The following is a 19,128-nucleotide window of genomic DNA, read 5'->3' on the forward strand; positions in this document are numbered from 1 at the left end:
ATTTCAGAGTCAATCATGATGTAATAATGGATTCTATCCTCCTCCAGCCAGTTGTAATCACACCTGCTTCGTCTATACAACAAGTTCCTTGGAGGTGGAGACTTACAGAATTGAGGACGCATGGAAACTTTAATGTTTGACCAATCACAGCAGAGTGGGTGTGGTTTTGGTAAACAATTTAATCTCCAGAAAAAATTATGTTTTCAGTGGGCTTGTAGATTGTACAAACAGACATACTGATGATACAATAGAGGTTCAAGATCTATTTAAGACACACTCAAATCAACACATTAGTTTCCCTTTAACGGCAATATCATTGAAATATGAAAAGCTCGGCATAAAATAAGTGGTAGTGAAAAGAAAACAATGCAAGAAAAGTCATTATTTCAAAGATTGAATGCACAAAAAAAGGAAATATGGGGAACAAATGCAAATGTAATGATTACTGAGGCTTCATTGAAAATAAGTTTCTGTAATGGTGTGTTTGCATCTTCGCAGCTGGGCCAGCGTTTCATTTTGATAATGACTTCCATCTCAAATTTCCATCCAAATGACTCCACCAGATCTAGCAGCTTATTTCAGTTATACCACAAGTGTGTGTGTGTGTGTATCTAAGCTAGTGTGTGCGACTGTGTCTGTGCGAAAACCGCCAAACCATTTCTGTACCATCACAACACACCTGGTCATGCATATCGCTTCATATCCAGTGTTCACCGTCGACTGCAAATTGATTTCTAAGGTAGCAGGCGTGAGGACGGTACACACAGTTCTTTCTAACTCTTCCCAGAACGAGGTGTGTGATTGGATGCAGTCGCTTTGAATCCTCAGACAAATACCTTCTCTTTCGGCTCCTTACAAAAAAAAAAACTAAATTGGAGACCAACTGAGATAAGGACGGTGGGATGAGTGGTGGAGAATGGAAGAAGAAAATAACATTCACAAAAGGTTGCAATGCTTAGCCTCACACTCAACATCGAAATGTCAAACGCCGTGAAGTTGTTGTCGATAGAGAGACACCTCCAGCAATTTGTGTGCACGTGTGAGATGGTGTGGGTCTCTGGACATCAGGATGCCGGAGTGTTTTCCAAAGTTCATGTGTTGAGAAATTAGCCTCGTGGCCCCATCATCTCTGACGCATGCTTTGGAGAATGTTAACTAGATATATATATATATATATATATATATATATATATATATATATATATATATATATATATATATATATATAAATGTATGAGAGTATGTTGCTCACACTTGAAGACACCAGTTGCATCTACGAAAAACATCCTAAAAAGAACAAAAACAATGGACGGACACTGAGAGTACAGTGGTTTTTGCATCTTTACTGCAGGGCTATTCAACTAAAAACTGCTCAATATTGACATTGTGCCAAGTGTATCTATAGAGGAGTGGAAAAGAATCAGTCCATTATGTTTCAAGACCAATGTTACGGCTCGAGGTACAGCAATACAGAGTCGAACCAGAGACCAAGACCATAGAACAAGGTGCCTCTGAAGTTGGAGTGGAATTGAACAGACTGATCATAAAAATGGTTCCAATTTTATCATTCATTACTAGTTCTTTAGTAATCAGTTAAAAGTATTTGTTTTAGGACCTTGTCACTGAATAATATTTTAAGTGAATATTTACAAAGAAAATTGGGAAAAGTCTTATAATACCAGATTTGTCTTTAATATAAAGAGGATATAAAATAAATGTCACAGCATAATAACACTTTTGAATTTTACTTTTTTTAAAAATATTTAGGCTGTTCTATTAGCTTAACAGCCCCCTTTAACAGACACATTATATAATGTGGCCCCTGATGAGATGTAATTGACAAAGACAAGATAGAGTACACAAAAACAGCCAAAAGACCCACAACACTAACAAATGCCTTCACTTCTTCCATTTTAAGATAACAAGATATTGTTCTACAACAGACTTGAATGGACCCATTTGTAGTTTAAGGGTACAAAAATATTTCTAGTTTCCAAAAGCACCCTGCTCGATAAAATGGATTACGATTTGTGTTGTTACTTTTAATGAATTTACAACATAACTGTAATTACGGGTCACTTCTAGAATGTGTCATGTTCCCTCAAATCAAATAATTTTAGTCGGTTAAAACAAGAATATCATGGTGAAAAAAAAACGGTTGATTACCAAGTAGAGTGAGACGGCAATACCAGATTGATCTCAAAAAACAACATAATTTCAGTGGTTTACAGGAGATCTTTAAATATAGTTTAACAATGAGATAATTATGTGTAATTGTGACCATGACGGCTTCAATCAGGTTTGATTCTATCATTATCATCACATGCATTCACAACCCTTACTTTGAAGGAAAAAAAAAGAATCTAATTTCCACATTTACTTTGCAATATAATCATGTTTCATGCTCATCATTCAAACCACCCATCTGCACTCAACTCCGCCCATTATTCTTTGACATCCTGTTGCTATACATGTTGTTTTTTTTTTTCCCAATGATGGACAGAAAGAGCAGCAGTTTTGTAGAATAACACTGGATGTGACCATGTCATGAGTGGACGAAAGAAAATAAAACTCCATTTTTTTTTTCCCCTCGAGTAAATTATTCATTTAATTTTAGATTACAGAATAAGCCCTTTTTTTTAAGGACTTTTACTACAGGGCCACAAAGCGCTTAAACAATCAAAATATATAAAGCTAAAATGCATGCTTTAAAAGTCTTGGCCTCCCTGCTGTAGCTGCTGCACCGACCCAGATAAGCAGAAGACGACATTTAAAATTCACTTTTTTTAAACCAAATATTCATTTTATATATATATATATATATATATATATATATATATATTAAAAGTATACCTTTAATTAAAAAAAAATATATAAAGCTTGCATAATCTGGCATTACACAAAGATCCATGTGATTCAAGTCAAAATCATGCCTATAAGGGCAACTGTTAATTTTGTGCGAATATTTTGAGTTAGTAAAATGCATTTGGAGCCTTTTTTGAAAAACTTCAAGACCAAATGCAACCCAAGCCCCGACCTCGTGGATCAGAAGAGGTCAAATGTTCTTCCCGTGCCAGAGGCCTGATCCTTGGAGGTCTGACGGGAGCTGGGCGGGATTGGCTGTCGGCAGCCTATCAATAGAAGTGGGGACAGCAATTAATATTGTCCGTCCAGCCAGAAGAGAGTTGCAGCATCAACAAAATGGAAAAGTGCTCGATGACACTTTGCGTCTCTCTGGCTTCTGCCCAGTCCAAATGTGTGAAAGCGGGAAGCAGAGCGACGTAGATAAATTGATTCAAAGTTAAAAAGAAAGACAAACGGAGGAGGAGAAGTTGTGAGCTTTGACACGTCATGTTCACTTCCGATAATCGATCTGGAACAGCAGTTCTGCCGACGCGGAGGGAATGTAAAGTGCTAGAGTTGAAGAAACCCCATCACCCCTTTTTCTGTACTCTTCTCACATTTAATTTGTGTTTTGACCTTTGAATCTGCCACTTCTGACCATTTCTTACCGTTGGAAAACATCCTCATCCCAATTACCTCCGCCTAGAAAGTTCAAAGTCAGAAACGGATGCATTTCCCAAAGAAGTGTTCTTGCTCTTGTGGTGCAAGCGAGTAACCGGAAGTAACTGTTACAGCTAAAAATGCTGAAATGGTAAGAGATAATATATAGAATATACAAAATATAATCAACAAATGAAAATAATATTGTGCAAAACAAATGCATAAATCAAGAAAATATCGTTGTGAATGAGCTTCTTGGTGGAGTTCTGTGATATTTCAGGTGCTTTTCTAGTCACCGTTTGTACTGATCACATAATTTCCCTAAACAAAGAGGACTGATGTTCCATTGACAACAGGAAAGACAAGATCAGAAATGAAGAATGAGCAACGTTTCATTCATATTCATATATATATATATATATATATGACGCAAATGCATTAATGAGGTGAGCAGTTGCAACCACAAAGTATTCAATGAAAGTTTTCTGATTTCTGGACAGACCACATGAAAGCTGATGACTGTTACTGCGGCGGTCAAACCAACAAAAAAAAAAGACAAATAAAAAGAGCCTTAATATGAGAAAATAAATTGTTCACTAAACTAGATCAATAAGCAAAACAATACAAATTGTTGAAAAAAGCAAGATCAAAATAAAAGTAACATAATGTACTATAAGCAAAGGATTTATTTTGAAGTGAATTAGTGATAAACAATAAGAATAGACTGGAACCAAAATAGTTAGACATCTATTGAAAACATTCCTACACCTCATAAGGGCCATATGAATACAATATAAGAGGCACCTGTGGCCCATAGGCTGCACTTGTGTCACAACATGATCTGGATCTTATAATCCATGTATTTGTGTTTTCTCGTTTAGACTATTGAAACAGTTTATATTCCTGTCTTAACAAGAAGGAGCTGTCTCGCCTGCAGTTGATACAAAACTTTGCAGCAGGAATTCTGACCAGCTCTAGTAGAAGAACTTAAATTTCCCCGATCCTTAAAACTCTGTATTGGCTGCCAGTTTTTTATTTCAGGATCAATTTTTAATTTCTGGTTCTTACTTTCAGATCTATTCTTTGTCAGGCTTTTCCTTACATCACTGATCTGATCGAGCCTTTCACCCCAAGTCGGGCACTTGGGTCTGTGGATCAGAATCTACCGATGGTTGCTCCTAAGCTCTGGAACAGTCTTCCTCTCCCTCTGTGTTTGATCTACTGACTCCTTCAAAAAAAGATCTTAAGACATTCTTATTTTTGCAAGCACTTACTTGCTTTTGCTCACTAAAACTGCTCTACAAAAGGCCAAACTATTGTCTCTAAAAATAATTTAAAACCATTTTGAAAAATGTTTTGAAGCCTATGATGGACTTTAGCTGCACATTCATATTTTAGCTTCTTGGAAGAGACTGTATGAAAAACGGGCTATGAGGTGTCATAGCTTTGAAAAGAAACCTCATAATGTATTTATTAAATTCATTTTTCTTTAAGTAACTGGACTGAAGGACGTGTACGTCAGACATGAAGTGGCTGCCACAGGTGAACCATTTCTGTAGGAGCACCGCAGCCACTGAATGCAATTACAAAAATAAACAAATAAAAACAGCCTCCCAAGCAGCGACAGCATCCACCGCTGCTTTGAAGTGCACTTGTCACATGAAACACAGTCATGCTCAACTTCAAAGGGAGCTTTTCATCAGAGGAACGCTTGCCCCCCCCACAACGATGATAACAACATGGCTGCTACTTTAACCAACGGCGAGCTCTGATGGGAGGAGGACACGGGACGAGTGTGCATGTCGAAGATAAAATCCCACTGACCCACGTGTGGATGAAGCTAATCATAATTATGCTGATTGCACTAGTAATTAAAAGTAATAATGGAATAAGATGTACGCACATAATAACCGTGCCGACTCAATTATAGCAAACATGCAAGTACACCCTTACATTGTTGGTGGACATTGTATTATATCAACTTCAGATTGATGCAATAGTTAAAGACATATTGGATTATTTTCCCCCATTTTATTTTGCAAGCATCTTAAATATATTGCAGGCAGACAAGAATGTACTATTCAATCTGGCTATGGAACACTACAGAGTCCCTGGAGTTGGATTAAGTTTAATGAGAGAGTGACTCTACACTGTTGTCCCCTTTAGTCTTGATCGAAATGTACTTATGTGTTTTTTTTATTTATTTACAAATATTGTACACAGAAATTTGACTTAACATTTTTGACATTTCTTTTAAACCTCTCAACTCTTGGGCATCAAATCAAAGCGATAAAAAGGAAAACATGGTGTAAAGTGATCTGATATTCTTCAAATAAGGATCTCCCCACACTTGATCAAATAAAGGACCAAAGATTTTAAGACCTCTAGTCTGAACAACTTTTTTAATGAACAGGCTACTATATTTTAATGAGTTCGAAGAAGCAATTTTCAAATAAACAAAATAAGTTTAAATAAAGTCTTAAAAAAGGGTAAATAAAGGGTAAATATACTTACGAAAAACATACAAAAATTGTGATTTGACATGTAGGACTGTACAAAACGTGTCCAGGTAAAAAAGATAAATAAGCTTAGAGTAAATTAATTTTTTTTTTTTTTTTTTAAATTTGTCCAGTTGTTAAATTACGATAGAAACTCAACTCTTATAAATGTGTTTCTAACATGAAAGGGTCCAAAACTCTCTGACCTCGACTGGATTCAAGAGCAGGGCACGCGTCTACAGGTCTGACAGTTTCTCAGCAGGTGGCAGGGCGCGATAAAGACAGGAATTGATGTGGAGACGTCGAGATTAAAAAAAAACAGCGCTTGACAGGCATGGCGTCGCCCCAATACGGAAATTGAATCGCTGAAGCGCCACAAGTTGTTTTTCTCAAAGTGGAGGGAGGTTAGGAGATGGTGGAGGGAGTGTGTTTCAAGATACCTGACCACTGAAATAAATCCATTGCATCTTCTTTGGAGTTTTAAATAAAAATGAAGTCAGGGGTTCTATTCTCACGAGATGTGCCGAGGTTTATGTGTCATTTAATGTAGGTCATAGAGTGGCTTGGTACGACACAAACTGGCTTTTATAGGAAGACACAGCGAAGCAAAGCCTTTTATAGAATGTGCAACTGCTGCAGTGCATTATGGGTCGAACAACTATGCCTCTGGCTGTGTGACATTTTAAGAGCCTTTTTCACCTTCCGGTAAATAAGAGGAAAAAAATCAAACAGTAGCTTGTAAAGCAGTTACAATTCATTGTTATGCTTACTTCGTTCAATACATTTATAATTGTAAAATTGATTTTTCTCGTGAATAACGGTACCAAGATTTAAAAAAATAACTAAAAAGCTGCTTGTACTAGACATTCAATTAAACTTTCCCTGTGTTATGGTTGAGGCAATTGTGTAAAAATAGAAGGCAATTTTGAAAATGTCAGATGACTCCTAAGAAGAGAGGAAAAAATGCGTCCATTTTTCCAGGTACTGTGAGCAAGGACTTGTGCATTTTGCCGGGATGTGGGTGTTTTCAAATGTGAATCCTCAGGAAGATAATGGCGAAGGTATCATAAAGATAGTAATAACACAGCCCGGGCATTCCGAGGAATGTTAATAATTTGTCACCATCTGTGTTCTGCTCCGTCACTGTCCCTCAGCCTGTATTCTTAGACCAGACTCATGGAGAGAAATCCAATTTCTATTAACAACACAGTGTTGTCCTGATGGGATCTGTGGCCTGGAGCTGCAGCTAAAGAGCTAGCAAAAGCCATAATCGAGCACTACACCTGGTACAATGTACTCCATCGCACACATATGCCCTAGGACCAGTTAGATCAAGGTTTTTATTAAAAAAAGAAAATGCTGAAAATATAAATGGATACATTTATACATAATGCTACGTTCTTGTCCCAGTGATTGGGCTTAAATTTGAGAAAGTCTTCATATTGAATAAGCTAATCAATCAATTTTTTTAATGAAATTAAAATGGGCAATCAGGCGTGTCAAAAGAGTCAAGATCACATGCGGAACAGAATGCTTATTTTGTCTTTGACAGGAGGTGTGAGTCAAATTGATCCTGCAAGAATAAACAAATAATTATATTATCAATCATCTAATAATAACTGTCCTCCTTCACCAAATTATTATTTTCCATCGGTGGGTTTAACTCTAATTTGAAGTCTCTTTGTTAAGGTCAAGACAACAGAGACAAACACAACTGCTCCATGAAAATTAGGTATGTTTCTTGAGTGTCAGTAGATCCATCAAACACAGAGGGAGAGGAATATCGTTCCAAAGCTTAGGAGCAACACCCTGGAAGGATTTCTCTCCTCTGGTCCTGAACCGTGTTCAGGAACCATCTGTGTATTCGGATGCACAGACCTCAGAGCCCGAGCTGGGGTGTAAGGCTGGATCAGATCACTGATGTTAGGAGGAGCCTGACCATGAATAGATCTGAAAGTAAGAACCAGAATTTTAAAGTTGATACTGAAGAAAACTGGCAGCCAGTGAAGAGTTTCAAGGATCAGGGAAATGCGAGTTCTTCTACTAGAGCGGGTCAGAATTCTTGCTGCAGAGTTTTGTCTAAACTGCAGGCGAGACAGCTCCTTCTTGTTTGGACTATTAAAACAGTTTAATTTTGTGTCTAAACGAGAAGACTACACATGGATTAAAATGTCCAGTGATGTGCTGTGACACCATTTTCCCAAGTTTAAAGATTTTCCATAGTGGAAAGAAACAAAAAAAGTTTTTGGTCAGTTTTTTTGTGTTGTCAAACAAAACACCCAGGTTTCTCAGGCCAAGTTTGACGGACTGGCTTAAGTCACCTTATGTGATCATCCTTGTACTTGGCCATTGAACACTAATTTGGATGATTATTTAATTGAGAGATATTATATTAACAAAGGTAACATGATACACTTGCAAAAAAAGTGCGAAGCTAAAAGACTGCTCTGGCCCAGTCCATTTGTTCAAGTGAAGGGAGGAAAAACCCTTACAGAATCAGATTAATGTAAAATAACTGTAGAAAAGTTATAGCACACATCGTTCAAGTTTGCATATTGATAGACGACTCTGCTCAATTGGTCACTAAAAATCAGTCATTACCTTCATAGCCTGGGCCTTCTTGTGGAACATCTCCTCCATGTCTTCTGCCAGCCTCTTCACCAGCCTCAGCCCATCAATCTCCTCCACCCGGACCGCTCGCTCAAACTCTTTATATTTCTGGATGGAAACAGAAACAAACGTTAAAGAAAAGTAAACATGTTTGATTATTTACATCTTCTCAACCAATAAATATCTAGAACATTTGCACACCGTCACGCACACATGCTGGGATTATCTACGTGTGGGGGGGAACACGCCGACGAAAAATTACAGATAACCAGGTTTGAAATATGTGCAAAGCTGCAGGCGGCTGTTTCACTCTTGGGGGATTAAGCAGAAGATTACCGTCAAATCAAATGGTTTGCCCTCTCTAATGTTATGCCAACCTGCTCAGACACACAAGCTCTGTCTGAGTCGAGTCAAACATGAACGTGAGCAGAGAGAGAGCAGAGGGTGCCGGGGTGGGAGGAGAGGAATCAGACAGGTTCCGTTTACGCATTAGCTCAATAATAAAAAGTAAAAAAAGTAAAAAGAGACAACTCTTCTGGCAATCTACCAGTTTGCAAGTTGTCTATACAAGAAGCTACTGCTTGATCTAAACTATGTAACAGAAAACGAATGTTCGGCCCAGCTGCGGCCCTTGCGTAGAATCTATGCAGCCGACAGTTTCCATTATAAACCATTCTATTCAACCACAGAATGTAAAATACACACTTCAAAAATATTAAAGGAAACATTTTGAACACAAAAGCTTTTTTATTGCTGAAAGGTTCATTAAAAATACCAGAAAGTAAAGCTTCCAAGTGTTGATGCCAATTGCTGAATACTGAAAACGTTTTTTAAATTTATGAAAAACATACATTTTGAGCCGTTGTCAAGATAGACGCATTCTTTTTTAACATCTGAATGTCAAACTCTTGATATGATATTGGCATTTGTGGCCTTCACTCACTGAATATAAGGGGAAATAATTTTGACACCCCTTAAAATGAAAAGGTCTTTCCAAGTCTTCATTGTAGTCTTCATGAATGGACAAACTTGAGTCTTCAAGTAACTTTCCATTGTCCTTTCCAACAGACTTAAAAGCTAGAGCCAGAAATGTTTGTTCATTTGACGCTCGAAGACTTTTCTTCGTATAAAAGACACATTTAAAAACTTCATAATACTGTCATACTGCCAAGTTTGTCTTGTTGGAGGAAGAAAAGTGAGCACGGTCCGCAACCCTTAAATGAACATACATTTCTGCCTACAACAACAAAAAAGACTTTGAAAATAATCCCAATCCCTGGTCCACAAATTTGAATTTTGGGTGAACCATCTCTTATAATATTAATATCACCCTGGTGTTCACCTTCAACTGTACAGACATCACAAAGTTTTAAATAAAACAGCCTTAAAATGTTTTTCAAATCCTGTGATACGCCTCACATTTAAATGGGTAAATAAAAATTCTCAACAGCTCCTTAATTTAAAGCAAAGCCTCTGCACAGACATGCATTCATATTTATGCATTTCATAGACGAAAAAGTAGCCAATGATGAACCGTTCCTTCAAGGTATATATGGAAGTACTCAGATCGCTTTGATGGCTCCACAGACATGCATCACATTCCCACTTGTTTGCAACATCAGTCCATTTTTAATTGTTGCCTTAAGTAACACCGTCTGTGACAAATGTGAGTCACTGGCTGACTATTTCAAAGCAAGAAATCGCAGCACCACCAACCATGACAAATCAGAGGGATAATCCTACTGGCTAACTGACAACCGTAGAGTTGAGGATGGACAGAAAACTCAGTTTCAAGGAAGCCTTGTGTTTATGGTGTGCAGTGGTGGATGAATATTTTCACATGGGATTGGATTCAAACCTAAAATGGTGTCAACCCTTCCCAGTAATTCTCAAGAAATTAAAATGAAGGTATTGAATGACATTTGTACCTTTAACTGTGATAACGACTATGCTATATTGAGGGAATAAACCCTTTTCTAAAGCAGAAGTCAAGTAGTTTCTTAATCATGAGTGAGGGAACCATTTTATCAACAACACATGCTACCATCTTATAAACCGTGAAGACTGGAACTTGGACATTTTAAAGTAACATAGAACTATGACATTTTTATTTCTAAAATAGAAGCTTTGTTATTTAATCATCCATTGTGAAACATTATACGCAGAGGCTGGTGCTTCTACTTGGACATGGATGCTTAGGAGGTAAATTAAAAAAACAAACATGTATAATACCATTACAAGTCAAAAGCACCATCGTGGTGTGAAGTTAATGCGTTTGTTTTCTAAATGAAGCAGAAAACCCATCTGCCACAAACTGGAGGAGATTATGAACACCATGGTCTATCATCGTTTCATACTTGCTTTATACTCATTCACACACAAAAAAAGAACATTTGGTTTGCGTCCAATTTCCATGTCTAAAGAAAGATGGAAAACCATAAACAAACTTGCCACAAAATAAAATGTGTTTGTCCTGTATTAAGGCACTAATCTTTAGCCAATAATGCATACACTATAAAATAATATATATAACAAAATGTATTACCACAGCAGTAGTTTTAAACAACTGATTTTGTCTTAGCTATTATTTTAAAGATGCTCTTCACTACACTACTACTGGGCGAACCAACTGGAGTTATATGTGGCTTCCAAACATCTTTATATTAGTGGGTCAAAAATAGTGTTTTCATCTGAAGTACTGAGAGACTTCTTCAACAAAAGTTTAAGGGTGTGACGTCATCACGAAGGAAGTGATTGGAATAGTAGGTTGCACCAAAATGTTACTTAGGCTTACACCGTTACACTTTGTAAATGTACCATTCCGGCACTAGGTAGAGTCCACAAAAAACATGCTAAAGACTAAAGATCTGGGTCCGTATTCCCCATTTTACCTTCATCTGAAGACTTTATCCTATGGGAATATAAAAGTTATTCCTAAAAAAACATAGCTATTAAAGAGCTCCTGGTCTGTTGAGAGGAATTTTAGATGCATAAGCAGAGGACAAAATAGGCAGGAGGCTTCTCCAACCCAACACCACAATATTATAACAAATGATAAAGGATCATTTTGTATTACAGTTACTATTTAAAGATTATATGGTTAAATGTATTGATTTAAGGGTCTATTCTTTGCCCATTCTGACCAAAACTATATTTCTATATATATTTTAGGATCAGTGAATCACAGCTTTTTAAATGATGACTCATGCCTAGCAACACATCTGCTCACTGAGATAGAGAACTATTAGCAAATAATGGACAGAACTAACTAGAGAAATTGCAGAGAAATAACTAGCAAGGATTCTTGTCTAAGGAGTATTCCGGGGATTACTCCTTAGACAAGAATCCTTGCTAGTTATTTTTAGGGTAAGTTCTTCGACAGGACTTGACATTTATATATTGTGTAAATGGTCACAAAGATTATTGTTTTTAAATATTTAAATTTCAAATTATTATTTTCAATAGTTGTCTAGATTAAAAAATATTGATCCATCATATATGGCAACACCATACCGTAGGTTACATAAACCAGTCTGTTAAAGAAAATGGCGAAAAAAAAAACAACAATTTTGATGGTCAAATTGGTAGTGTTGATAATGACAATGGCTGATATAACAACCAAAACTAAACCATTTTGATCTAAGAATCTTTGAAAGACTTTTCACTTCCTGTGGTGCAGAACGAGCTGACAGCGTGAGCTCAACTAGAAAAATCAGAAAAAAAATTTAATGTCACAGTTTTGTCTGGGGAAAAAAAAGAGAAAAAAATCACTTCATTAACAGCATAAACAGCACCAACAAAACAGTGATGGGGTTAATGAATCATTTTGGCAGCAGATTCATTCCTTCACCAACTCCACAAAAATGTTGTTCAATCATCTACTAGATTATACAACACTCTTCCTGACAATATTGTTTTGAATCCAGACACCTTGCTGAGAGGTTTTTAATATTCAGAGAATCCTTGTATTCCTTCCAGTGTTGGTTCTCCTCAGCAGAGGAAACAGCTTGCAATGTCATCATTTTATTTAAAGCAACAGAAACTCCCCAAAGCTGCGTTTGTAATTACATCCTACATGGCTTCTGGGGAGAACAGAGGAGAAAACACAAGTAGAGGACTTATGAGATAAAAAGAAGAAAGGGTGAGACCTGAAGGATTCACCTGGGTGAAGCTCATTTTAGGCATTTCAAGAAATAAATGGAAAAAGAATGAGCAGAGGACTGAAACAAATGCTCTTCGACCGATGACGAACAGGACCGAGGAAGCAACTGCTCAGCATGAAATCATAGGTTGATCTCAGGATCTCCCGGGAACGAGAATCAACGTCTCCACCGCTCATACCTTCCCTTCTGAGGCCAGCCCAGAAAATTGTTCCCCTAAAAGAAGTGCACTGGCTGGAGATGAAGTGGAACAATTAATTTCACGCTTGTCCTCCCTCCCTTAAAAGCATGTTGGTCTGAGTCCCATATCTAGTGGCACAGAGACACTCCCTGTGGATCGTGAACCATCCAATATCAGACAGGCACAATAAAAAAAATAAAAAATAGTTAAGAAAAAAGAATCTACAATCTCAACATTTTAGCTCTTCACTCAGAAATCAGAACAAGACATCTTGTGAGTCATAAATTCTTGCTGCCCGACTGGTCGCACACGCCCATCACTGATCCACACAAACATAATCTATCAGTGAAACATGGCGGGGGAGACGTCTTACATCAGATCAATGCTCTGTGAATGAATGGGCGGAGGGTGAAAACGCGCTCGCTCACACACCAGTGATCCTAGATCACTCAATCATGCCACAGAACTGAAGGAAAAAAAAAGTGTCATTAGAGCAGCTTTAGAAGACTGGTCAACCGTCAAACACATGACGTGAACACAACCTGCTCTCGAAGAAGTGAGACTTCCACCCTCAAATTCTCTTGAGCAAGACTCCATAGGGAAAATAAAAAAATAAACGACAATGGTTCTTGAAAATTATTCAAGTGTCTTTAGATATAAGAGCCATATCCCACAAGTATTTCAACATCAATAGATAAGAGGCAAATGAAATTACCATCTATAATAAAGACAACAAGGATGTTATAAATGAGTGTGAATAGGTAAAATACCTAAAAATAAGGCACGGACAAGACATAAGATATGGGTAATTGTAACAACCGAAAATATCCGTTGTGTTGTCTCTGAGACAACAGAAGGGATACCATAAGCACATTTGTATTCTGGCTTTTGGGTCACCTTGACCCCGTGATAACAAGGGTTAAATATTTATATATATATATATATATATATATATATATATATATAAAGAGTGAGATTTTTCCTTCTTCATTGTTTGAGGCTCAATATGCCTTAATTGTCTTATATATTATAATTGTCATCCATAATCTTTTAAACTAAACACTGGCATTCGATTTTCTGCCAACCATCCAGCAGGCCACAAAAATTACTTGGTGGGCCAGATTTAGCCTCTGGGCCATGAGTTCTACACGTGATCGCTGATAAGTTCAATGTTTAGGACTGATCTCTTGGACTAAAACACTATGGTCAACAATATTTCAAATGCTAAAAAATGTATCCAATGGTAGAGAGAGAAAGAACATTTTTAATTCACAATGGTGGTGGTGATGTGATCCATCTTAACGTGCATTTGAACAGAGAATTTGCCTCCACCCTATTCTACAGATTCCATCTGAATCTGAGCAGGATCTTACATTTGAGGGTGCGTGTTGGGGTAGACGCTGTGGTGCAACAGTAAAAGGCAGCAGCCGTTAGAGGAAAAATGGGATTTGCTTCCACTTATCGGGGCAATGGTGCATCACCAACAGAGCAGCGCAGGAGGAAACATCCAGAGGATTTGCACTACCAGAGATGCCATGGGGCCACATTCATGTCTCCTGTGCAGAGCCTCTCTAATAGCCTCCAGGCAGACATCCAGTTCTCCACTATAAGACCCAAACATCAGCATACATTATCGACACCAGCGTGGGATTATGACCGATGACTAACTTTTTGAAGCAGACAGAAAGAAGCAGGTCTTCTATCATCATTGCACTCGCAGCAAGAGCAGTAACTCAGTTCTATGTGAACTAATCTGCTCACAAGGAACAGATTAATAGTCTATTGTCTCCATGTGGCTGCATTCACTTGGCTCCAGTACAGTTCTGGAAAACATTTTTCAGGCTCAGCAGCATGCACAAAGTGACCCGCTGCTTTTCCATTGCTCTCCATGCATTTTCACAGTGGTTCAGCAGCAGCGGATAGAAAAGAAATACAGCCGTCTTGGATTGTTTTTTATGACAGGACCGCATATTTTAGGCAAACCTCTAGTTTGTGAGATGCACATTTCTCCGTTGCAACTGAAATACACATTTTAGTTTTTTAAATATTAAATAACACATTACACTAAAAGCGGTATATAAAAATATATATACAAAATGGTTAAGCATTTCCCAGTAAATCTGTTCAATTTTCACTCTTCAATCTCATGATGTCCTTTAAATCAGTTTACAGTATATCTGTATGTTGTACTTTTAAATCAAACACAATTTTTCTTTCCTACAATCCTAAAGAATTTAACTGCAACCAGAGAAATCAAACAATTTAAATGCTAGACAATTGTGGAAAAATCACAGTTAAAGAACCAGTAATATTGTGCTCATTTACAAAGTGTTTTTTTATTTATTATTTTAAGTCTTTACGATCGATCTTGATGTCATCATAATGCTTATCGGGGCCGTTAGATACAGCAAATGTCTCTTAACATGATTTTTACAGTTAATCAATATATTGTTCTACGTCGCCCTGATCATAATTGAAACCCTGCAACAACTCGCTGAATTAGACAACACTGTGGCCAAGAACTCCTATAATCCCCTTCCACCAGAAGTTGCTTTCAGTTGCTCAGAAAAACAAGTCGAGGTCAGCTTCGGTGCATGTGTGTGCTGATTCGTGTGAGATTTCTCGAGAGGTTGTTCAAGGTGAAGGTCAAAGGCAAGAGCGAGAGTTCTCCAGCCGAGCTAAATTTGGAAACATTTTCACAGACGTGAAGTGTGAGAGGGTGGGTAGCGATCTATAAAGTGCAGCTGAACCAGCGTTTGTATTGCGAGCATGTGTTGACATCAAATCATGGACTGACTAAAGGAGGAAAATCTCTAACTAAGCACAAACCTATTCCCTGAGGTCCCTGGTCATGTATTCTTAAACGCCTGGACAGCATCATATGTATTATTTAAACATTGTAGGTTTCATCTTCGTCCAAACTGCCAGTTACTTATAAAGAAATGTATTCGACATGGAGTACAAGTTCCAATCAGTGGAGTCCACAGATATCCTACTTTTAACTTTGACTTCCAAACTCCAAAAGTACATCTCTACTTAAATATATATATATTTATATATCCCTTTAACCAGTGAGTATTACTTCAATTTTATGTGCAATATACTACATATTTATACAGGTCCTTGTCCTCATGAGTAAAAAAAAAACCTCCTTTTTTTATTATCATTTGTTTTTTTTTGTCTTATTAAGCCGTATAGAAATTTTAATCTTACCTTTTGATCATTCGCGCAAGCAAAGTTCCTATAATGTTTCAGACTGTGGGTTATACCCAAATGGCAGATAAAATAACCTTGACTCTTGTTTTAAGACCCTAACATTTCAAAGCAAAAATGTAATAAATGGCAAAAACAGAAGAGAAGTTGACAAACGGGTGAGTACTTGTGGGTTAATTGTAGTTTGTTTCACAAACATAGGGATGCTTAATGCCAGTGGTCCCCAACAACTGGACCGTAGCCCTGTACCAGTCTGAGGCATCAGTTACCAGGCTGCACAGAAAAAAACTAATAATTATGAATTAAATTGATTTTTTCGTATACAATAGCCTTACTCTTGAAAACAGGAGTTGCCCTGAAATTTGATAATTACGGTAAAAAAAAAAAAAAAAGTCTTTAAATGAGCAGAAAAAAATTACTAAATGAAAACAGGGTCATCTTGTTAAAGATTTCCTTTTTTTCCTTTAAGCTGGCCAAGCCCGTTTGATTTCTTCTGGAAAAGCCATCATTTTTTACAGCACTCACATGTTCTCTGTGACAACATGATGGATGTGAGCAGCAGCTAATCAGATAGTCCTTCACACAATGATGCACATGCTAATTTGCTAAATAGCACCGGCCCTGCCTCTTTCTCCAAGTTAGCCAGTGTTTGCGGTCGACTATGTGATGCACCGTGTGAGCGATCAGTTAAGAGGACACAGCCCAGAGCATGTTTGTGTCTGATGTTGCAGCAGATTGTTTATCATCAGAGTTCACATTTATCACCTGTCAGCACTGCAAAAAGAGGTTATCGCTTCTGCTGATGTGTGCATCTGCCGTTGAAAATAATAAATAAATAAACTGCAGTCCTTACAAATTAACACCTAAATCGAACCGTTTTAGGAGAGTCTGGGACGAATCAAAGCAGTGCGCCACAAAACAAGCCATCAAAGACACTTGATTTTGCTAAGCCGCACAGACACAACGTCAGCAGTTGTGCTTTAAGTTCTTTAATCCTGTAGCAAAGGGGCCTTTGCTCCCGGCACTCCAGCTCTCCCCAGTAAACGCGAGCGTTTGATTCACAATAGGTTTTCACACACGTCTCTCGCCAACAAAGCACTAATTACAGTGAGATTGACTGGCTGTGTTGGCTGAAGCCGGCCATCGAGCACTTGTGGAGAAAAGCACCAACAATGGAGCCAGTTTTAACTATGCAGCATTATTTTTCTATTTCCATTATTGTACAACCTTCTTTTAACCAATTCCCAAAATATTTATGTACCAATAGAAATAGTTATTCAACACTTTCATAACCTTGACAAACTATAAGTGATATGCTTGACATTTGCATGAAAATTAAAATCCAGCAGTTAAGAACCGTGTTTTGGCAAAAAAGGATTTCATTTGTGCCAGCAGAATAAAAAAATCAAAACAATTATATCTACTTTTAGTTAAATACATTGAATGAAAAATAACATAACTTCTAGCAAAGTCACATAAATGTTGATTTTAGACATTCAACTAAATATTGTGTTGTATCAAGTCAAGACTTTTTTTTTTTTTTTTTAATGAAAAAAACCTTTAAAACCTTCCTGAATCCAGATGGAAATGCAGAGTGCCATGAAGCAAAAGTAGCAGCTACACAACACTGTCCCATTGTGCTCATTACTATCATTATAATAAACTATATTCATAAAAAAAAGGTTGAGAAAAACATGATAGTAAAATCAACCGATCCTTGTCCGTTCAAGTTTCTTTGAAATACTTTAATTTAAGTGACAAATAACGATCAAATTACATCTTTGGCAGCTGTAATAACTGCAACATTACAGATGAAAAAAACTTATGCTTGCTTATGAATTTTGTTTAGATATTTAGAGCTTGTGTCCAGCGTTAGATCCAATAGAAACCTTTCCTGTAATCTGTTCAAATTAGTTAGTTATAAAATAATCGGTCAGTTCATTTTAAGTCAATTCGCCGAAACACTGCGATTCACTCAATTCACCAAAAAATGTGTCATGTGACCACTAATTTCAAACAGAACCCTGTGTTAAACTACTCCTGAAGGAACATTAAAGACACCTGGTCAATGAGGCCAGTGGCGGCAGAGACGGAGTGCTGCAGGGACGTTATAGCCCGAGGAACAATCATCAGTACACACCTCCACACACACCTTCTGCACCTCATCACCAACCACACTCGACCGAACCTGACAGCTATTCAATTTTCCCAAAGCTAAATTCAATCTGTTGCCGTCTCCCCCTCACTGACAGTCTGTTACATTAGAACCTCTCCGTCATCCCACACCCGTGGAACAGACTGGCGGCGTGATTTATACCATTCTCGGAGCTGTTATTTACACACACACACGCATGTTCAAACGTGGATGAACAAACATTTAACATCAACAAAAATCTTATAGGAGTCCATTTGATCAGTTGCTTCATGGCGAACGTGAGGTAATTTGCCTCCTAGTGGTTACGACACCGAATTTAAACACAGATTTTTCCATTTAAAACCATGTGAAAAGAGTTGCTTGGCAAAGGTATGCACGCCGTCAGTGCTTTTCTTGTTTCAACAGCAACATCCAGCCTAAATTCTGACTTGGATCGCATTACAAGCAGGGGCAGTGTCGAGTACCAAATATCCGTTCTTTTGTGGCACCAACTGACCAAATACTATCGATCATTGTAAAGTATATCGAAGCATGCTTTGCGCCCTTCGGGACCTAGAAGTTAATCATGTGATCATGAATTCATAATACTACTAGAGACAATAGTATGTAGATTGAAATAAATATGAAACTGATGAGGGTTTATTTTTTAGTTGTGAATGGAAAAATGGCATCAAGAGTTGAAATTCACTGAAACCAAAAAATGTACAGGATTTGTGTATTGTAACTTCTGTTTTGGAAAATTTGGTGTGGAAAATACTAAAATTAAGGAACCTGTATCTACAGTAAGTTTAGGTATTGGTATCTACA

At 37.4% G+C, this 19,128-nt stretch overlaps 1 protein-coding gene across 1 annotated transcript in view; it reads right to left on the reverse strand.

The window, feature by feature from the left end:
• cacna2d3a (calcium channel, voltage-dependent, alpha 2/delta subunit 3a) overlaps nucleotides 1-19,128 on the reverse strand; it is an 89,135-nt gene that overhangs the window by 64,685 nt on the left and 5,322 nt on the right. Inside the window, exon 3 of the mRNA XM_087780737.1 lies at nucleotides 8,604-8,720. Coding sequence (XP_087636863.1) covers nucleotides 8,604-8,720 — 117 coding nt within the window. The remainder of the gene's footprint in view (nucleotides 1-8,603; nucleotides 8,721-19,128) is intronic.

Source organism: Callionymus lyra, chromosome 19 (genome assembly GCF_982586985.1).
Source record: "Callionymus lyra chromosome 19, fCalLyr1.hap1.1, whole genome shotgun sequence".
Taxonomy (NCBI): domain Eukaryota; kingdom Metazoa; phylum Chordata; class Actinopteri; order Syngnathiformes; family Callionymidae; genus Callionymus; species Callionymus lyra.